General features: G+C 68.3%; 4 protein-coding genes across 4 annotated transcripts; 2 read left to right on the forward strand and 2 right to left on the reverse strand.

Moving 5' to 3' along the window:
• Positions 1 to 538: 538 nt before the first annotated feature.
• Positions 539 to 5,609, reverse strand: MNEG_5006 (hypothetical protein; the record flags this gene model as incomplete). The annotated part of the gene is made up of 9 exons (XM_014046515.1): positions 539 to 555; positions 644 to 1,668; positions 1,912 to 2,329; positions 2,559 to 2,627; positions 2,910 to 3,386; positions 3,877 to 4,238; positions 4,588 to 4,730; positions 4,964 to 5,230; positions 5,487 to 5,609. The coding sequence occupies 9 exons, from the start codon at positions 5,607 to 5,609 to the stop codon at positions 539 to 541; spliced, it is 2,901 nt and encodes a 966-aa protein (XP_013901969.1).
• A 2,670-nt stretch (positions 5,610 to 8,279) lies between these two features.
• MNEG_5007 (hypothetical protein) lies at positions 8,280 to 10,490 on the forward strand (the record flags this gene model as incomplete). The annotated part of the gene is made up of 2 exons (XM_014046516.1): positions 8,280 to 8,910; positions 9,241 to 10,490. 2 exons carry the CDS (start codon positions 8,280 to 8,282, stop codon positions 10,488 to 10,490), a joined length of 1,881 nt encoding a protein of 626 aa, XP_013901970.1.
• Positions 10,491 to 11,961: 1,471 nt separating this feature from the next.
• Positions 11,962 to 15,937, reverse strand: MNEG_5008 (E3 ubiquitin-protein ligase MYCBP2; the record flags this gene model as incomplete). Its single annotated transcript, XM_014046517.1, has 9 exons — positions 11,962 to 12,216; positions 12,476 to 12,548; positions 12,972 to 13,042; positions 13,408 to 13,785; positions 14,068 to 14,563; positions 14,800 to 14,995; positions 15,218 to 15,266; positions 15,514 to 15,739; positions 15,882 to 15,937. 9 exons carry the CDS (start codon positions 15,935 to 15,937, stop codon positions 11,962 to 11,964), a joined length of 1,800 nt encoding a protein of 599 aa, XP_013901971.1.
• A 1,589-nt stretch (positions 15,938 to 17,526) lies between these two features.
• Positions 17,527 to 18,636, forward strand: MNEG_5009 (hypothetical protein; the record flags this gene model as incomplete). The annotated part of the gene is made up of 2 exons (XM_014046518.1): positions 17,527 to 17,722; positions 18,134 to 18,636. The coding sequence occupies 2 exons, from the start codon at positions 17,527 to 17,529 to the stop codon at positions 18,634 to 18,636; spliced, it is 699 nt and encodes a 232-aa protein (XP_013901972.1).
• Between the last annotated feature and the right edge of the window lie 2,572 nt (positions 18,637 to 21,208).

Consider the following 21,208-nt stretch of genomic DNA (forward strand, 5'->3'; position numbering starts at 1 on the left):
GCCCGGCGCGGCCGCGCCGCAGACCCCCGCGCCGCCCGCCTGCGCGGCGCCCGGCAGCACCACAGGCCGCGCGCAGGCGATGGCGAGGCGGGCTACGATGCTTCCGATGTCGTCGGTGTCGTTGTCTGGCGCGGCGTTTTCAAACGGCAGCCCTAGGGATTTGAATGTCGCCGTGCCGTTCCGCGCCTTATCCAGGCACGCTTTGAGGCCGACGAGGCCGGCGAGAGCAGCGGAAGTCGAAGGGACGGGCGCCGGCGCGGCGGAGCAGCTGGTCAAGGCGAGGGTCGCGTTTGTTACGAGCAGCCCGCCGCCGATGCCGTCTTCGGCGGAGTTGCGGGTGATTGTGTTGCCACTAGCGAGGATGAGGCACGCGGCGGGGGCGGCGGGGCCGGCGCGGGCGGCGGTGGTTGTGTTGCACAGGTCTGTGCGGACGATGATGCCGCCTGCCGGGCCGGGAGGTTTGAGGGTTTTTGCGCCGGGAATAGGCCTGGGGTGAGGGAACGCAGTACACGCGGCAGGGCAGCAGTCTCTTGAACTCTCACGACTGCCCGCATCCTGATTTCGCAGGGTTTCAGCGACAGTATCAACTTCAAGATCACAAAACCGCTCCCCGTGTAGATGCAGCTCCCATCCAGCCCCTCACCGCCGTTGGCGCCAGCGTTGTCGGTGAAGGTGGATCCCCGCACCATCACGGTGCCATCCGCCGAAACGTACAGCCCGCCGCCGCCCGGGTACTGCAGGTCGTCACTAGTGACGTTCGCCGGGTCGATGGCCACCGCCGACGTCACTAGTGACGCCGGGTCGACCGGCGCCGCCGCGCCGCCGCCGTTGCCAACCCGCATCGGCAAGATGGGCAGGTCGCTTGACACAGGGGAGGCGGGGGCGAGGGGCGCCGCTGGCTGCAGCAGCGACCGCGCGCGCGCGCGGCGCGGGGCCGCGCGCTGCCCTGGCTTTGGACCTGGGGCCAGCAGCGCGCCCGAGGGCAGCGCGGCGTTGCGGCGGAAGGCGCAGCCGTCGACCCAGACGCGGCCGGTGGCGCGCAGGATTGCAGCACCGCCGCCATAGGCGCGGGCGGCGTTGGATTCGAACGTGCTGTTTTCCAATCTCACGTCGCCGCACGCATGGCAGCAGAGCCCGCCGCCTGCGGACCCGGCGCCGCCGACGCGGTTGCCCTCAAAACTCGCGCCCGCCGCCGTCGCGTTCAGCCCCGCGCCGCCGGCCAGCACGCCGCCGCCGGCGGCCGCGCCGGCGGTGTTATTGGCCACGGATCCGCCCGCAACCAGCAGGGCGCCGCCGGCGGAGAAGCAGCTCGCGGCGCCGCCGCCGGCCGCGGCTGAGTTGCCCGCCAGGCGCGCGCCGACGAGCAGGAACGCCGAGCCGCTGCCCGACAGCGCAAGCGCGCCGCCGTCGCCGGACGCTGCGCTGTTTCGCTCGAAGCGGCTGGCAGCCGCCACGGGCGATGCGGCCGCGAGCGCGGCGCGGCGGGCGAACACCCGGCCCCAACCGGCCGTCGGCCACCCGTCTGAAGCGCTCGTAGCGTTGCCGTCAATGGCCGTGCCGTTGGCGCCCCTCCGGGACGGCCCTGTGAGAAGCTTCAGGGCAGCTGCCGTGGACACCCCGAGGGCGCCGCGGTCGACGGCCCAGCTGACCGCGCCGCCGCGGCCGGCGCTGTTGCGCGTGAACGTCGACTGCCGGGCGGCGTTGTGCGTTCCGCCACCGAGGAAGTCAGAGAGAGGGGTGCGCGTCAGATCAGACTCTGATCAGCTTGATATGCACACGGCTCAATCTGACAGGCTTCGACCCAGTAGATGGGCTGCTGCGCCCCCGGCGAGAGCAATCATTGGTCAATCTCAAGGTCTCTCAGACGCAAACCCCGGTCTGTCACTGTGGCACCGCCGGCCAGTCGCTGACCTGCGGCCCCGCCCTGCGCCACCCACCCTGTCGATGACAGCTTCCAGGAACCTTCCCATCAGCTGCACCGCCCCGCCCTCCGTCGCCGCCGCGGCCGCGCCGCCGGGCCCGGCGGGCCCGCCCGCCCAGTTCCCATCAAGCGACGAGTTAGTCACCTCCAGCTTGCTAAACCCCGCCGGCCCCGCCGCGTGCGAGCACGCAAACAGCGCGCCGCCGCCGCGGGCGGCGCGGTTGCGTGCCGCGCGGAGGCCCCGAAGGAAGGCGCCGCCTTGGAGTGCGAAGTGCGCGAAGACGGCGCCGCCGTACCCGACCGGCTGCGACGCGCGGCTCTCGGCGCACAGGGGGCGGTCCGTCTGCATCCATTTGAACCAAATGGACGGCAGATCATCCTTCCCCGGCAGTCCCAAGGCGACGTTGCCTGCGGCGCGGCAGCGCGGATCGGCGTGGTGCTATCACATGCGCATACCGCTTGGTGACAGTGCCGCCTCCTGGCCGCAGCCCAGCTGTCAAGGCACCGGCCGACCGCAGCGCATGCACCTTCGCAGGGCACTCCTAATGACTCAATGCAGGCTCGTTGGAGTGGATGCTGGATGCCGAGCGATTGCGCACGGTGGCCAAAATCTCCAACCCATCGCCCTGGACCCTACCCGTGAGCTCGCTGTTAGTGAAGTTGAAACGGGTGCCAGGGCCCCGCCAGAGGTACACCCCGCCGCCGTCTGCGAATCACAAGAATCGCCATCCGGCGCGTGGGTGGCGGGACCTCAACTGAGAGCGTGGCGCCGCGGGCTGGGTTGCTTGCGAGGTCGCAGGCAAAGGACTGGCACAGCGGCACCACGCGCAATGTCGGGGCTGCAGCCCCGGCCGGCCGCGGTGGCCCGCACAGCGCCCCCAAGCGCAGATTTAGCCGCGAGCCGGTGCCACGCTTGGCGCGAGCAAGCTGCACGTCGTGCGCTGACTTGGGCGGGCTCGGGCTCTGCGCGCGCCCGCCGCCCGCTCACCCGCGGTCGCGGTGTTGTTGACCATGCGCACCCCGTCGAGCACCATATCGCACGGCGGCCCGCTGAACCGCAGGTAGTCCGTGCAGCTCCTCGCGTCCACAAATACTGCGCCCCCAAAAGCGGCCCTGTTGCTTTCGAACGTCGTGTTCGAAACCGAGCGCAGCCACCCGCCCTGGACCATGATCCCGCCGCCCACTTGCGCGGCGTTGTCGACGAAGGAGCAGCCCGCCACGTCAGCCATTACGGAGTTTTGGAGCAGCAGCGTGCCGCCGGCGCGGGTGCCGACCCAGTCGCACGCGCGGAAGGTGGCGTGGGAGTGGAACGCGGCGGGGGCCGGCAGGCTCAGGGATGAGAACCACGCCGCGGTCGCGGGGCGGAACCCGACAGCGACCACGGGCCCCATCGTCGTGTTGATGAAGCGCGTGCGAACTGCCGACAGCTCCTGGGCATCTGAATAGATGCTGGCCCCGGGGTTGCCTGCGCGCGTGCGCGTGCATGTGTGCGTGCATGTGGGTACTGTAGTGATATGGGAACCTTGGGTCAGCGCCCTGGCCCCTATTTTGACCCGTCACTTTAATCCCAGAACCAACATCCAACCAACGCCTCGCGCATTCAGTGGGCTGTGAGGGCCGCGGCTGCCCGCCCCTGACCAGCACAGCGGCTGACACGCGGGCACCACGCACGCACACACGTCAAGCACTTTTGCGCCAAACATGGACATGCACGCATAAACACACATGTGCGCGTGCACAAACGCACACAAGCATGCACGCACACTCACACACAATCACTCACACACACACACACACACATCACACATGCGCAAACACAGAAACACACAAACTCTTCCACACACACACAAACTCGCGCATTTATGCCCACACACATACACACGCGCACGTGCGCGGCCACAAAACTCGCCTCGCTCACGCCGGCGGCACAACGGCAACGCTGGCAGCGCCCTCACCTACAAAGTCGGTGTCCGCCAGGAACAGGCTCGTCCCCGCCTGGCAGAACACAGCCGAGATCGTCGGGTCCCCATTGGAAAACATAGTCGCCCGCTCCAGCCGGCAGTTGAAGAGGGCGACCGACGACCCCTCGGCCACCAGAACCGACGCGTCTGTGTCGACAAACGTGACGCGCCGCAGCTGCACCGGGTTGTCCCGCGGGTAGGCGGGCGCGTCGTTCGAGCCGCCGCCGGCGTTGGCGCCGGCCGCGGCGCCGGCCGCGCCCCGCGCGGACGGGGCGTTGCTGCCGGCGCGCTCGGCGGCGACGGGGTAGCCGTGGCACTGGGTAAACGTAATATCTTGGATTATAACGCCGGGCGTCCTGGGGTCGATGAGGGGGATGAGATGCGGGTGGAGCGCGTTGCTGTGGCGTGTGCGGATGTGGGTTTACAGACGTGGAGCAACGACCATCGGCTGCGCTGCGCCACAGAGAGCCCGCCAGGCAGGCCGCAGGCGCCCCGGCCGCCGCGCGCGCGGCGAGAGGAAGCAGGCAGCGCCTGCGCCGCCGCCCCGGCGCTCGCCTGATCATCATCAGGTTGTCCACTTCGTCGCCGCACGCGATAACGGCAGCCCCCTTCGGCGCCCCCCGCGGGCTGCCCTGCCCGACTGCGGCGGGCGCGGCCGGCGGGGCGCCGGAGATTGTGACAGGAACGTCGATCACGATGGGGGACGCGGAGGACGGCACGGTCAGCACGCCACCGTCGGGCGCGAACTGGAGCGCATCGCCGGGGCGCAGGCTGGCGACGGCGGCGCGGAGAGCCGATACGATCTCCTCGTTGCTGCCGGAGAGCACAACCGTCTTCCTGTGCGGCGCCTGCGACGCATATACATGGAAAAATTGGGTGTAGGTGGGGACTGTGGCGATGGCCGGCGTTGAGGCAGGGACGCGTGCAATCAACCAAAGACTCTGGCTGCACAATCCCGCATCAAACATTGGCAACGACGCCGGCGTGGAGCCCTCGGCAACGGGGTGCAACCGGTCAAACTATAGGTTTGACCACGGAGAGGCTGCCCCTCGAGGCCCGCCCCGCGCGCAGCGGCGCGCACCAGCCGCGGCGCGACGCCCATGAATGGCACGCGCACGGTGACGTACGTCCCCGCCACAAGCGCCTCCGTCCGCGCCGCCTCCCGCGGCCCGAGGGACGCGAGCGCGCGCAGCAGCTGCAGGCCGCTTTTATAGCTGATGTTGACCACCGGAATCTTGGGGTTTTCTAATTGTTCTCGCAGCTCCAGGCGGATGATCACATCCTGAGCCAGCCTGTTGCTGCCATAGGCGATCACCGCGGCGGCGCCGGCCCTTTGGGCGTCGAGCGCCTGGGGAAGGCCGTGGTTTTGGCGGGCAAGGGTCAAAGTCAAGCAGACGGGCCCCATGCAGATCCAATCGTGCCGCACGGCGCCACCATCCGCCGTCGGCCGGCCACAAGGCGTGGCTGCCTGCCGGTCAACCGGTCAAACTCCAGGCGCCCACCCCGCACGCCGCGGAGCGGGCCGGGGGAGCCGGCAGTGAGGCGCGGCTCGGGGGCGGGGCGATGGGCCGTCCCCGGGGCCGGCGGCGGTGCGGCGGGCGCACCTGCAGCTGCGGCTCGCAGGGCGGGTCGTTGAAGCGGACTAGGGCGATCCATTTGAGGCCCTTGGGCCCCGGCTTGAACGACCCGCAGCCGCCGGGCTCCGCCTCCTGCGAGCACACGCGCATGCCAGTCACAATGGGCGCCAGGCGGCCAATTACGGCCAAAAACGCACGCAGACGCGCGGCGCCGCGGCCCGTGCGTGCGCGCCGTCGCGTCAGGCATGCAGCAAACGCATGCTGCCGCGCGCGCTGCGCACGCCGGACGGAATGCAATGCAACGGACGGGGCGCCGACGCGGGGGCGGGGGCGGCGGACGGCGCGGCGGCACACCCGCATGACGCCTGTGACTGTTCCTCCATCCCGCTTGTTCCAGATGACGGCCCCAAACAGCGCCGGCTCTGCGGCTAGGGACAGGCGCACCTGCGCGCGGCGCGGCGCAGGGCATTGCACGCGACAGCGGGTGCGTTCGGGCGGTGGGCCGGCAGCGCCGCCACGCGTGCTTGGCACGTGCCGCTGCTGCCTCCTGCGGAAGCAGACCTTCACATTCGAAACTGCCTGCCGGCGCCGCCTGCCGCTGCGCGCCGCCGCTCTAGGCAAACACAGCCGAGTGCACCCAGTCGAGCGCCCTGTGCAGCGCACTCTCACCCCAAACGGCGCGTCCGCAAGCGCCGGCGCCGCGGCCCCCACGAGTGCGAGCGCAAGCGCCACCAGCAACGGGCCCCAGCGCGGCGCCGCGCGCCGCATGGGTCGCGCCGCCGACCGCCGTGCGCGAGTCAAGGGGAGGTGGGCGACCAGCGGTTTTTGCCAATTGTGTGCGTCCGGGTCTGCGGAGGGCGCCGTCGGGGGCAGCGCCACCGCCTAGCAAGCGGTGCTGGTACGTTTGTGGCGCGCGGGGGGAGACGGCGTTGGTGTGTGAGTCTGCAATCGGGCTGGCGCACGGTGGCGCGGCACACTGTACACGCAGCAGCAACCGCACACCAGCGAGGCTGTCGAGTGCAGCCCGAGCTTGCACGGAGCCACGGCTATGAATGGCATCTGTGACACTTGTGTAGGCTTCCCCTGCATTCCAAGCACCTGTCACCCGAGTTATTGCTGTGTTCACCGCAGAGGCGAGGCGTTCAACAGGAAAGGCTCCGAACTCACGGTGACTTGTAATTTGTGCAATTATCTTCCGTTGCGGCACGCTCCTGCGCTCATTTAGATCGGCGTGTCGTGCTGACAGCGACCGCGGAATCGGGTGTCCGGCACGAAGCTTTATACGTGTACTTTCTGATGTTTTAGGTTCAATGCGCCGGTATTGCAGGGCAAACCCGGATGGCCTAGAGAGGGACATGCTGCTTGCTGCAGTTCAGCAGTGTGACGTTCTGGTGACGCTGTGGGACGTCCCGAGCCGGGTTGATGCTCAGAATGGAGGTTCGCATGTCCCGCCAACGAGACAAATTCGTGAACAGCCTATCAGGACCCATGGGCGCGCTAAGCCCCTGATGAAAGAATGGGCAACGCGTGCCGGGCACCGCTGCGAATATCCTGACAGGCAGCAGCTTGCGGGGCAGGCGCGGCAGCGAAGCTCGCCCAGCGGGCCAAACGATGGCGCCCGCGCCCGCCTTGCATAATGCAACTCAAGCCCTCAGTTGGCCGCCCGTCTTGTCCTGAGTGTGCGTTCCTGCAGACCACAAGTGACCTCAGCGCAGTGTGCAGGCCGGTGGGTATTGTTGTCAAGGTCAGGGTGAAACAGGGAGCAGTTTACGTACGCCTCCAGGACGGTGAGAGGCAACAATCCCAGCTGCTTCCGTGCACAAATGCACCTGCACGTGTTGTGCTCTGGAGGCCAAAAATGGGGGGGCTTGTTCGCACCTCATAATTCAACTTCAGGTCCCCTTGCAAGAATGCAGTTCTGTGTTTTGGCAAGCAGAATTCTTGCCTCCTGTGGGTCTACATGGCTGTATACTGCGTGGTTCATGTACAGCACCACCTTCACCAGCGGCGCTTGGACGGGCATCGCTGATTGCTTTGACCTGAAGTGCCGCTCGCAGGGGGCCGTTTGACCAGAGGCCGCCGGGTGCACGGGGGTAGTTTGACCCCGCCCTTTGCGCACGATTCCCTGCAAACGCATGTTCGGAACGGGGAGGAAGCGGGTGTACGTGAGCAGCACTGCCTTACAATTTTAATATTATGCGTCCAGTCCATCGACAATGACTCGTGAGCAATCCAGCTGGGTCGCAGGAGCCCGGCTGATTCGAGGGACATTGATAGGAGTGCTGCGGGCTGCCCAGGCTGCCCCTGTGCTGCGCCGGTCGCAGGCAGCGCTGTCAGCTCCCTGTCATTGGCGAACCGCTCACCCACCTTGCCCATTGTGGAAGTGCTGCAGTCGCTGCCAGCTACCCCGTGCAGGCGCCGCCCTTGCCATGTCGCAACTCCAAAGCACCCAGAATCTCCAGCGCTCCTTGAACAAGGACAGGTTCTTGTGAGCCGCAGGGATTCTACGAGTGCTGCTGATCAGGAGCCGTTGGGGTTGTTGTGTGTCTTGCGGCCGTCCATGGCGGGGTGGCCGGCCTGCATGGCTGCTTTGCTCGTGCTGAGTCTGCTTTGCTGCCGTTGCCCTAGGGATGCCAGCAGAGCACGCCACCCTCATGGTCAGCATACAGCTGCAACACAGGCCTCCCTGTGGTGTCTAGCATCATACGCCTTACCCGTTATCATACACGATTGATGACACAAACCAGAAACCACCACGCTTACCGCGCAGCCAGATCGCAATGAACGCGCTCAGATAGGCATCCCCTTGTCGCAGCCAAAATGCTGATGTCGTCCAGGTTGATCGGCTCCGCCGCTAGCTCTGGCGCCCAAGCCGCCGCGGACTTGGCTGCGTCGGTGCAGCTGGTGTCGCTGGTGTCGCAGCATGTGCGCAAGCCAGGTTTACGCATGCCAGCCATGCGCTCGCCAGCCACGCGTGCCTTTATGATCTGTGCCAATGCCAGCGTCTTGCATGACCACGCCAGCGCGCAACAAGACGGAGCCGCGGCTGCCGACGCGCCCCCGCCGGCGCCGCGACCGCCCAAGCGCCGCGGCCGCCCACGCAAGCAGCCCGAAGCGGCGGCGGCGGAGGCAGCTGCGCCGGCGGCGGCGCCGTCGCAGCCACCTCCCCAGCCGCCGCCGCCGCCGCCGCCTTCAGTGACACCCACGACCGCGTTCCTGGAGGTCGCCGCCGCCCTGGGCCTCTCCCCCAGCCAGCGCGCCGCCGCGGCCCACGTCCGCGCGTGGGCCCTCGCGGCGCCCGCCGCCGCCGCCGCCGCCGCCGTCGGCGGGCGCGGACCGGCGCTGGAGGCGCGGCGCCTGCACGCTTATGAGCCTCTGCTGGCGGCCCCTCGCCTGACGAGGTCGGCACTCAACCTCTGGATGCAGCAGGAGCTGACAAGCAAGGACGCAGGTGCGCAATAAAGGCCCGGACGCTGCCGCCCCTGCGTCAAGGCAGGGCGAAAGGGAGGGGCCGCTTGGTGTTGAGCAAAGGGCGTCACTTTCTGAGGGTCAGGGAGGTGGCTGGCGTATTGCGGGGACCCATCGCTTCGAACCAACTGAGCTCCACGTTTCCCACAACCCACGCCCGCCCCTGCGGCCTGCCCGGCCCCGTCCCCCTTGCACCGCGCCTGTCCTCGCCCTGCTCGCCCCTGCACGGCGCGCCCGGGCCGCCTCTCCCCCCCCTGAGCGCCCCTCGCACGCGCCTCCCGCCCCGTACGCGGAAATCGGCCCTCCCCCGCAGCCCGCAGCGGCGTTGCGGCGCTGTGCCTCTCCGGGCCCTACCTGCCCTCACAATTGGACACCCTGCGCGCGGCCGCGCGCAGCCTGCAGCTGCTCGCCGGCTTCCGACTGGGCTCGGCCGGCATCACCACAGTCATCACCCACGCCGCTCCTGCAGCTGCAAGCTCTGGCGGCGCCGACGCCGCGGCCACGGGGGAAGGCGGGGGTGAGGCGCCGGGCGACGGCGTCGCCGAGGCGGCCGCGGCCGAGCTCTTCGGCCCGCGCCTGCCAAAGCACGCCCTCGCGGCCGCCGCCGCCGCGGAGGCGGCGCTTGGGCTGCGGCTGTTCTCGTCCGCCACCAAGTCGGCCTGGAACGAGCTGCTGGCGCGGATGGGCCGGTCGAAGCAGCCGCCGCGCGACGTGGCGGCGGTCGTCCTGCCCGGCTTCCTGTCTGGAAATGAGGCGCGGGAGCTAATTGAGGCGGCGGCGCACTACGGCCTGCGCAGCGCGGTGGTTGATGATGCAGGCGGCCGCGGCGGCGAGGGAGGAGGAGGAGCGGGAGGGGTGGTGGCGGAGGGGCCGGACGGCGGCGCGCTGGGGGTCCTGGTGATCTGTCGGCCCGAGTTGGGGGATCCGGGGCAGCTGGAGCTGGGGCCAAGCGACTACGTGGGGAGCCCGGGGTTCGAGTCGGCGGGGCGGCGGCAGCAAAAGCAGCAGCAGCAGCAGCAGCAGCAGCAGCAGCAGCAAAAGGAGCAGCAGGAGACGAAGCAGCAGCAGCAGAAGGAGCAGCAGGAGAAAAAGCAGCAGCAGGAAACGCAGCAGCAGCAGCAGAAGCAGCAGCAGAAGGAGCAGCAGGAGAAGAAGCAGCAGCTGCAGAAGGAGCAGCAGCAGAAAAAGCAGCAGCAGGAGAAGCAGCAGCAGCAGCAGCAGCAGCAGCAGCAGCAGCAGCAGCAGCAGCAGCCAGCAGTGGTGCAGGGCGAGAAGGGGCACGCGAAGGCTCCCGCAGCGACCGGCGCCGCGGAGCGCGGGCGTCGCGGGCGCGTCAGCGAGGCGGCAGCACCGAGCAAGCCCCGGCGGGGCACGACGCTGCCCCCGGTCCTGCTGCCGCAGCACGGGCTGCCGCGGCGACAAACGCAGGTTGACGGCAAGGCGCCAGCGCACCCACCAGGCGCCGTGTCGGAGGATGCGGGTCACGGCGAGGGGGGCGGCTCGGGTCGCAGCCGGGGCCGCCGGCGCCGCCTTTTCGACCCGCTCACAGATGACGAGGATTAGGGGGCTGCGGTTTGAAACCATTTTACGAATCTGAGCCGACAGCGCGCGGCAGGAGTGCAGGCCCCTGGCGCGTTTTTCGCAACTGGCTGCTGATCGTGTGAGGCGCACTTGCCCCTGCCCTACACAGCAGTGGCGCGCACCCGCGCCCGCTCGCCGGGGCGCACGCTGGCTCGGGCTTCACCGTCCCTCCCCTCCAACCACGCTGGACGCCAAACAGTGCGTGCCCAGAAGCCACCGACCTGCTTTCATGTGCTGCTCGAAATGTTCCGCAGCCAAATTCTTGACCATCGGGCATTTCGCCTCTTCGCATTCCTTCCGCGCCATCATTCACGTTTTCTCATGTTCGCGCCGCCCTGTCTACCTGCCTGCCTGACGTCATCGCTTTGGTCTGTCATGGCCTTTTACGTTCTGATGCACATACGACTGATGAGGCCTTTGCCCCACACTCCCCAAGTACCTCTGCGCACTCAACACAAGCAGCACCCTCCACCCACAATCGACAGCAGGATGTGAACTGACCCACCTAGCAGCAACGACAATAAGCCGACCGGTTCCACAAAACTGCTTGGTGTCACGTGGATTGCCCCACAGGACTCAGTCACCTGCTTTTCAGCATTTTGACCCCTCAGTAGGCTGCACCTGTAACAAAACATGGCTCGAATTCCCTGAATGGATGCCAGGATATCCAAAACATCAGCTGCAAGCCAGAACTTGTTTGTGCCAACAGGGCACGACTCGCCAACCTTTTTATACATGACGACAACAATCACAGCCGTGAGGCCGCCACGGCGCCAGGACAGCCGATGGGAAGTCTGGCATACCACATCTGTCGCACCCCGCCGCTCCACAGCACGTGTTTTCAGCGCTGCAGGCACTCATGCGGTCCAGACCAGCCCAGCCTCGCACTGCCGGCAGCGAAGCCCGCCTAGCGCGCCTGCTCCGCGCGGCAAAGGCCGCACCCGAGGCAGAACTCTCCCGCGCCCGGCTTCGGGTGCGGGACCCGCAGGCTGCAGCTGCCGGGGCCGCACACGTGCCCGTCGCGCGCGGAGGGCTCGTCGTGGCAGCGCGCGCACTGCGGGCGGCGGCGGCGGCGTGGGCGGAGCTGCTAAGGGGCAGCGCGCGGACAGAGGTGCAGCAAGAGAGGGGCGTGGCCGATGCAAGCGGGGGCGCAGGCGGCAGCCAAAGCGCACGCGTTGCTCGTGGCCGGTGCCCCCTTTATCCTCACCATGCGCGTGCTGCCCCAGCAGTGCCAGCTGGCGACTGCGCAGCAGAAGCGGCACCTGGTGCGGGGCGCGGCGGGGGCGGAGGTCGGGCGACGAGGGATGGCAAGGGCACGAAGGGGGCACGAGTGCGCTGGACCGCTGGCCGAGTCAGGGCACCGGCACAGAGGGGAAAACAGATCGTCGCCTCTTTTGGCCGAACAGCCCTGTTGCTGCATGTAAACAAGCGTTGCCGGCTGCACTGTGACTCCTCACTTCCATTCTATGTAGTCCCGCCCGTGCTTGCGGCACTCGCCGCCGCCAGCAGCCGCCGAGCAGCTGCCACACACAAGCTCCTCGTCCGCCTGCGCCGCGCCCCCGCCCCCACCGCCGCCGCGGCCCCCGCCGCCCGCCGCGCCGCACGCGCGTGCACCGCCGAAGAACGGCCGGCGGCAGCGGCTGCAGCAGAAGAACACAAACCGGGCGGCGGCGAAGTCCGCGGGCCGGCCGTCAAACGAGCCCCCGACCTGCGAAAAGGTGGGCAAGCATGTCAATTATGCGCCACGCCTTTGCGGCGTAGCAAAATGTTCATGCGCCGCAGCGCAAATGTTCGTGGGTGATTGTGCAGAGTGCCGCGTGCAGACAGTCACCACAGGCTGCAAGCCCGCCCGAGGCTCTCGGCGCCCTTCAGCCAGAAAGCGTAGCCGTAACGGCTCAAAGACAAAGACAGCCGTTGCTGCGAGAAGGGGCGGCGCAGCAGCGCCAGGCGCCCCGCCGCGGGCGGACCTGCAGCTCGGGGGCGGTGCGCGTGAGGCCTTCCACCTTGAGCCGCTGCTTGGCGAGCGCCGCCACGTCAGCCCTGGGCAGCAGGAGGAGGGAGGGGGTTGGCGGGGATGGGCAGGGAAAAAGAACGGCGTGCGGGAAGGGGGCGAGGGGCGCCCTATAAGCAAGGGGCGACCTGGGACCTTGGGGCTTGTATCACGACGCGCTAATTGCCAAATCTACTCTTGCTGCATTCAAGCCGCTACTTTGGCGCCCTGCGAAGCATGCAGGCGGCCCCAGCAGACGCACACCAAGCAACACAAGAGTGCAGAAGACAGTCATAGGAAAGCATAAAGCAACATAAAAGAAGGAGAAAGCCGTCCCTCTCTCCGCAAAACACACGCACACTTACGCACGCAAACACACAGACGCACTCGCATGCACGCTCGCGCACACGCGCACACACGCACTCGTGCGCGTGCACGCACGCACGCACACACACACACACACACACACACACCTCATCTGCAAGTGCGGCTCCAGGGCTGACTCCAGGAACGGGTGGTCCAGGTGGGGCGGCGCCGTCATCACCTGCGGCGGGTGACGCGAGTTTCGGCGGCCGGGTGACATGGGCGGCCGCCGGGTGACACGAGCGCCACCCGCACCCCCCGGCACGCACCTGACGCGGCAGGCGATGTGAGACGGGCCAATCACTGATTGCCGGCCTTGCCACACGCGCTGTCTTCCCGGCTACCACAGCGCAACACCCGGGACGTCACCCCCACAAGGAAGCGGGAGGGGTCTCTCCAACCATATCGCCCCTTGCTGCTGGCCGCGGGCAGGGCATGGCGCAGCAAAAGTAACGGGAGCAACCACGCAGCAGCAGGCAGGCAGGTAGAGTGTGGCGCCAGCCGGCAGGGCAGGCGCCAGGGTGATGTGACGGGCGGACCCCGCACCTGGAAGGCCCGCGCCTCGCCGCCCTGCGGCCCGCACGCCGGGCAGAATAGGAACCCGAAGCTCAGCTCCGCCGACGGCGCCCCCGCCTCGAGCCGCGCCCGCGCGCAGCCCGCGTGCACGACGTGCGCCGCGCCGCAGCGCAGCCGCAGGCAGGGCGCGGAGTCAAGCTGCTCCAGGCAGATCAAGCACGCGCCCGCCCCGGCAGCCGCGCACGCGGCGCCGCCGCGGGGAGGCAGTTGGTGAGTCAGCAGGCAGTCCCCCCTGACGCAGGGCAGGCAGGGTGCCTCGCCCCGCAGGCCGCCGCAGGCGTGGCCGCAGGGCAGGCGCTTGGTGCAGGCGCGCCGCAGCTTGGAGCGGCACTCGGCGGCGCCGCAGACCTGCACGGTGTGCGTGCGCGAGCGTCAGCGCAAGCGTGGGCATGGGCGTGGCCATAGGCGGCACAACAGATGGTTGCCGTGCGCCGATCGACGACAGAAAGCGGCCACTGCACAGCAGGACTCAGGCAAGCCATCCAATTCTGGGGCGGAGGCCCGCCCCGCGGCCCGCGGCCCTCGCCTTGCGCGATGCAGAGCCGCCGTGTCGGATGACCGCCCACACAAAAGGAAAGCTCCCCCCCGCCACACACACACGAGACCATGCGGCGCCCAGCTATCCCCCACCTGCGCCGCACGGCTGTGCACAAAGAGCAACTCTGCTCTCTCAAGGCACCAGCTCGCGTCCGCCCCCATCGCCGCTATCCGCGTGCGCAGCTGCTGCACGCTCGCCGCCGCCGCCGGCCCCGTCGCGCCGCCCTCACGTTGGGGCCCCTCCTCCACCCCCTGCGCGCCGCCCCCTCCTGCACCCCGCTGCTCCGCGGGCCCTTGTGCGTCCAGGATTGGCGCGGCGCAGTAGATGCAGCGCGGGGCGGCGTGCTGTTCACATGTCAAGTTGGAATGGTACGGGGACGCGCGGCACGCGTCGCAAAACGTGGAGCGGCAGAGGGCGCAGCGGAAGCGGTGCGGCTCCCGCTCCTGCAGCTGCCCACGCTGCTGCTGCTGCTGCTGCCGCTGCTGCTGCTGCTGCTGCTGCTGCTGCTGCTGCTGCTGCTGCTGCCGCTGCTGCTGCGCTTGCGGCGGCGCTGCGACCCGTTCGATCAGCGCGCCGCAGCAGGGGCACCTGCAAAACACAACATGGGGGGAAACATGATGGTTGCAACGCCAGCCGCCGCAGACAAGCTGCAGGCCAGCTGCTGGGCAGCAGATCAAGACATTTGTGTCCCGGATCCACAAGGAAACAAGTGGATACAATTGCTAAACAAACAGGCAGTTGCTGCGCAGCAGCGGATCTTGCAGCTCGCAACCACCCAGGATGCATCCCCTCCATACACCCAGTCCTCGTCAGCACGGCCGCACCTGACGGCGCCGTGCGCCTCGAGCCACGCTTGGGTGAGCCGCTCCTCCAACTCGGCGCACGCCGCCGGGCACAACCGCCGCTGCGCGGCGCGCCCGACGCCGCCGCAGCACCAAGGACAGGTCACGTCCGGCCAAGCGTCCGCGGGCGCGGCGCCGGCGGGCCGGAGGCGTGGGCCCTCTGTAAAGCGCAGGCAGCCTGAGGAAGGCAGGATTGCAGCAGGCGGGGTGCTGTCAGCGCTTTTTGTCACTGGTTTGGATGTTTCTCATCGAATTCTGCTGGGCCCGCGCGTGAGAGGCACTCTTGGGTTGAATGCGCCGCGCGAACTGCAGCAGGGGGCGCAGCAAAGGAGCAGGCGCACGCCAGGGCGCCGTAGCCCTCCCTGCTGCGAGCGGTCCTGACATGGGGACCCTGGCTCACCGCCGCTGTCGGCGGCCGCGCCGTCTTCCTTGGCCAATTCGATCCCATACTGTATGGTGGGATGGGATCGGCCCAGAAGGCAGCCGCATCGGCGTTGCATGCTGCGTCAGGACAGGCCACATTCGACAGTCTAGGGAGGGGACACGCCCTTAGCTTCCACAGCAGCGCGACTAAGGCCATAGAGGGGTCGACGGCCGCTGACGCATGCCGCCCCCCCCTCCCCCCCAATGCATGTCTAAGCATGCAGGGCGGATAGCGCGGCATGCGAGGCAGGGGCCGGCCCCTGCCGCGCCCACCTGCGGAGGGTGCACGCTGCGGTCGATCTGCCGCACAGTGGCGCGCTGCAGCAGGCCGGTCCTCAGGTACAGCACTTCATCCCCTACTGCAAACGCCGCGGCCGCGGCCGCGGCGGCGCCGGCCGGCGCGGGCTTGCGCGGCTTGATCTGCGGCGCGACGGCCCGGCGCGCGCAGGCCGTGCACAGCGTGCAGGCGCAGTCCAGCTCTGATAAGTCGTGCAAAGATCTGCGTGGGTGCGGCGGTTTGTGTTTGAATCAAGGGGATACCATGCGCCGTCGGCGAGCCGCACGTTTGGCAGGGAGAGGGCGCCATGCATGGTCGGGTGCAGCATGCGAGCCAACGCCATCAGCGAAGGATCGCAACTCACGCTGGGCCGCAGCCCATGCAGTTGAACTCGGCGTCCATGGCGTCTGGGCCCTCCATTTGAGGGGGCGTCGGCCACGCTTGCTGCCCTGCGAAGGCCGGCGCGTCGCCCCAGCTGCAGCAGACGGTGTGCGCCAAGTGACAACCCTGCTGCAACCACGGCAGCTTGTTGTTATCATACGCGACGCTTTATGGAGGGCTTCCCTGCAGGATCGTGACGAGCGAGACGCAGAATGCCGGATTGAAGGCTTGAAAACGCAGCTTAGCTTTCTAACGCGTGTATATGATGACGTTGCCAGATATGACCATGCCCAACCATTGGAAAAATTTGCAATATAATATAGGCCGTGCATGCGTGCAATCCCGCCTGCTGCACTGATTTCGTACGCTGAGAACAAGCCGAAACCATGCCGAAGACTATGTAGCTGTTGATCCGCACGATACATCACGTACACAAAGCACCGCCGGTCGCAATATCTGAGGAACGTCTCCTTGTCCCGTTGACCGTCGCGCTTGCGCATCAAGGCGTGCGGTCAATGCCGCGGCAGGCTGGGCCCGCCGAGCGGGAACCTGTGCGCATCGCGCCGTTCTCAGAGAGGTGGGGGAGCTGGAGCCTTACATGCGCACAGGGGGAGTACTGTGGAGGTGCATGGATTTTGGTGGGTGTGCCACCAAGCCACGCTGTACCGCACCAATCGCATTATCATCTTGAATCCCTGCACACATCATACACCAAATTTGGCAGGTCTCCGATTACCAGCAAAGCGCCTCCAGACAAGCGGAAAGCACCGCCACCAGGTGCTGTACCAAATGGCGCCAGCAGCGGCTGCAGCAGGCTGCCGCCGCTATGCCGCCCGAGCCGCCCCGCAAGCCCCAGGGCTTCCCGTCTGACCTGCCTCTCGCATGGCACCGGCGCCTCCACAGAACGCAGCACCAGCAGCGCGACCGAGTGTATCAAAGTGGGGCGCCTGCGGAGGGGGTCGTGCGAGGGGTTGGCAGTGGCGGCGGGCGCGCTCCCATCCGCCACCACAAGGTGCACCGCATCACACCCTGGCTACGGGGATGCTGCGCCTGCTCAAATCGTGGGGACGGCCCAGGCCCTGCCAGCAGAGGGCGCAGGACCCGGGGTGGCAGCACACACCACAGCCCAGCAGCAGCAGCAGCAGCAGCATCAGCAGCAGCAGCAGCAGCAACAGCAGCAGCAAATACACCTGCAGACAGTGTCGGCAACCGACCTTGCCCTGACAGGCCAATCCCTCGGGACGCGCCTGCCAGCGCTGCTGCAGCAGTTGGAGCTGCTGGCGCACAGGAGAACACAACATCAGCAGCAGCCGCTACAGCAGCAGCAGCAGCAGCAGCAGCCGCAGCAGCCGCGGCGGCGGCGGGCGGCACTGCCAGGGGTGCACAGCCCCAGGACACTCTTGAACCGCGGGGAGGGCCGCGAGGCTGTAGCGGCTGCGCTGAAGCCGCAGCATCCCTGCGCGTTTGGGCCCCTGCCATATGCGGACGCCAAAAAGGCACGAGCCGAGCGCCGCCAGCGCCTGCGGGAGGCACGGCGCGGCGCCACCGCCGATATCGTGTCGGTGCGCGACCCGCCGTCCGCGGGGCGCGCGCTGCTGGCGGCGGCGCGCGCGGCGACAGTGGCAGCGATGCCGCACGAGCGCGTGGCGGCCATGTTTGACCGGGTCAACGCGGGCATCGACGACTTTGGCCTGTCGTGTGTTGAGGAGGACGAGCAGGAGCATGAACGTGATGAGTCGTGTTCTAGCGGCGGCAGCAGCAGCAGCAGCGATGATGAGGGTGGTGGTCTGGCGGGGCCCCTGAGGGATGCGACATTCCTCACAGGTGGGCGTGGTCTAATCACACACGCGGGTGCATGCACACACGGATGCGTTGTGTGTGTGCGCGCGCGCGCCCGCCAGTGTGTGTGTGTGTGTGTGTGTGTGTGTGTGTGTGTGTGTGTGTGTGTGTGTGTGTGTGTGTGTGTGTGCACGCGCACGCTCGCTAGTGCACGCATGCAGCTGCGCCTGCCAACAGGAAATTGAGGGCCTCAGCGCTAGCTCGGTTTGATTGCCGGCGGTTTGCACACCATATACGGTACCAAGCCGCCACGCATAAGCACGCGCGCTTTTGCCCACATCCGAGGCTTTGCCGCGGCCCCGCGTCAGCACTCACCCCTTCTTGACCCCGACTGCATCCTGCTTGCAAGCAATTGGCTCGCCTCATGTATCCGCATGCCTGCTCACTCTTTTGCAGCTGTCGGCATCACTGGAGAGCTGCCCTCTGACGGCGCATCCGACGGCGGCGGCGGCCCGCAGCCGCGCCCGCCGCCCGACGGCGGGCGCGAGGGGCCGTCAGGGGCGCCGGCGGCGGCACTGCTGGAGGACCCAACTGAGCGCCTCGCGGCCGCCCTGGGGCTGGACATCAACCTGCTCGCGCATAGACGCGGCAGCGGCGGCATCGCCGCCGTTTTTCCTGGCGCCGGCGCCGCCTCGGCCGCCAAGCGGCTGCGCCATGCGCTGTCTCACCCCCTGGTCGACCCAGATGCTGGGGCCCGCCCCGACCAGCATCACGCTGCCGCAACCGCCCTCAGCCGCGCGCGGCGGCGGCCGCGGGCGCAGCGGCGCGGGGCTGGGGCCGGCGCCGGCGCGGCGGCGGCTGGGGGGAGGATACCGGAGGCGCTGCAGACGCGGGCTGCGGCGGTGGGAAATCTCGAGAGCGTTGCGACGGCCATCCGCGGGCGGCTGCAGGTGCTGTGAAGCAGATGTGTCTTGGGGACGACGGCTCGCATGTCACTTCGCACCGGCGCCCCTGATTGAACACAGACAGCACCGCCGGCCTCGCGGTCCGCCTGTAAAATAATAGCAACTGCCACGCCTACCTTAATGGACCCAGTCCAGCAAACCAGATACTGACTGGCCGCCACCCCCTCCTTACTTATATTTTGTTACTTCGCCAGGCCCTGGAGTCCAGCCTGCTGCAGCGCCTGCAGGCGCGGGCGCAGCAGATGCAGCTAACGGCGGCGCAGCTGCAGGCCGCGGCCTCGGCTGCGCCGGCAGCGGCCAACGCGGCGACGCCGCAGGATGCAGAAGCGGAGGCAGCGGCGGCGGCCGCAGAGGTATTCGTTGCAGCCCAGACGGGCAGAGGCAGCAGCGGGTGCGAGGCGGGCAGCAGCGTTACGAGCGCTTATGTCAGCGGGGGCGGCCCCGCGTGCGGCAGTCGTGACTCCTGCTGTGGAGGCAGCGGCAGACGAGGCTCGAGCGATGCCACGCGCGGAGCAGGTGCCAATCTTGCGGCTGAGGTGGCTGCTGACAGCGGCATCCCCAGCGGCCGTGGCAGCCGAGATGGACATTGCAGCACGCAAAGCCGCTGCAGCAGCAGCACTAGTAGCAGCAGCAGCAGCAACAGTGGCAGAAGCAGTACCGAGCACACCTGACAGCGGCTCTGGATGCGTGTCGAGCCAGGGTGGCCCGTGGCCACCGTGGACTTGCTGCGGCTGCTGATCCGTCATGTAACGTGACTCCACTGGCGTGTGTGTGTAGCCATCAGCTGATGCCACTTAAGACCCTGGAACGCCTGTTCACCCCCACCCCACCCAGCACTCCCCACCCTACCCGACCCAGCAACCCCTCTAGGGATGCAGAACGAAGCAGACATCCCCTGCCCTGCTTACACGCACAATTTGTGACACACAGATGAAGGCATGGGTGGAGGCGATTATGGTGGGCGGGCGGCGGGGCCGGCGGGGCGCACGGCGCCCTGCTGGACGGATCGCGGCGCCACGGGCGCTCTCCCACAGATGACAGATGCGCGCCCGCGCGGCGCACTCAAGCGGAGGACGGCGCGCGGCCGCCGACGGGGCGGCGCTGTTGCTCCTTGCGCACTCACAGATCGCGACAACCAGCAAGGGGGGCAGGCAGGGGGCGCGGCACAAGCCACGGAAAGGCATGACACATCTGGGTTTCGGGCTGCGCGCAGCACCGAGGGCCGCCGCCGCGCGCCGCGGAGCCCCCTTGCGGCGCCACTGTCTGGGGGCGGCGCTAGGGGAGCGCAGGCCCCGGTTGCGAGGCCGTTGCCGCGGGCGCGGGCACGGCGGGCCCTCGGCCCTGTGGCGCTGGGGTTTCTTGGGCGTGCTGCAGGCTGCCTTTGGATCCACACATTCCACGCCGTGGCCGGCAGAGAACATGATGACAAATGGGGGGAGGGACGGCATAAAGAAAGCAGGAGGCCCGGGGCCACCCCGGTGGCCCCGATTGAGCCGCTGGTGCGGCCTAGCGCGCGGTCGCGCCGGCCCCTGCGCGGGGCCGCGCGCCGCGCGTGTGTTCTTCGGACGTAAGGCGGGCAGGCGCGGGGAAGAGGCGGGTGGGGCGCGGTAGAAGCAAGGGCGGCGCGGTGCTTGCTGCGACCGAGAATGCATGGTGCATACCACATTGAGACGTGCGGACGGACAGAACGGACACAACAGGAATTCCTTCCAAACCCAAACTCGAACAGTCAAACCGTGACCAGATATGAAAACACACGCCGGTGCGGGATGGGGGTTCCCCTGCTAGCCACACAGTCTTGACAACCAGCGAAACAATCAAATCCAGCGGGCGGCGGCCGGGCCGCACGGTGCGCCGCAGAGCGGCTGTGCGGGGCATCAGCTTTGCACGCACGTGTATGTGTGTGTGTGTGTGTTGCGTGCAATCGCCCTCGTGCACCGCGCCCTTGCATATCAAGGAGTCTGCCATGGCGTGGCCACGTGACGCGGCGCACACCGCGCCCCCACACGCACGCCGCGCTGCCGCACGCGCGCCCGCCCGCCCGGCCGCGAACGAACGGATGAGGTGTGCATAGGAGCGGCCGGCCCGGGTCTGAGCAGTTTCACCCTGGCGCCGGTGCGCCTGACGCGCCATGGTGCGATTCAATAAGAGCAGTGGACAGGCCCCGTGCGCGGCCGGCCCTCCGCGGGCCGTGCTCGGCGCCGACAAGGCAGAGCAACAAGATACAAGGCTGACCGCGCAGCCAACCCCCAGTTTTTGCGCAGACGCAAACCTGACGTTTGTTTGGCAAGGCGAGGCACACGCGTAGCAACGCCCCCACCAGCCGCGCGGCGCGGCAGGCAGCGGGCTGCGGTCAAACGCAGCCTCAGAGGTCAAAGTCCGAGGTGGGGCTGCCGCCGCGGACCGTTTCGCACGTGCCCGCGCGCCCCTCGGGGCACGACAGCCTCGCCGCGGCGGCCGCCGCCGCGGCCGCCGCCGCCTGCCCCGTGTGCGCGGGCAGGCCGAAGCTGCGGCGGCGCGCGGGCAGCGGGCGGCGCGGCGGGTGCGCGGGCACGACGGGCGTGGC

This window comes from Monoraphidium neglectum (assembly GCF_000611645.1).
Source record: "Monoraphidium neglectum strain SAG 48.87 unplaced genomic scaffold scaffold00725, whole genome shotgun sequence".
Taxonomy (NCBI): domain Eukaryota; kingdom Viridiplantae; phylum Chlorophyta; class Chlorophyceae; order Sphaeropleales; family Selenastraceae; genus Monoraphidium; species Monoraphidium neglectum.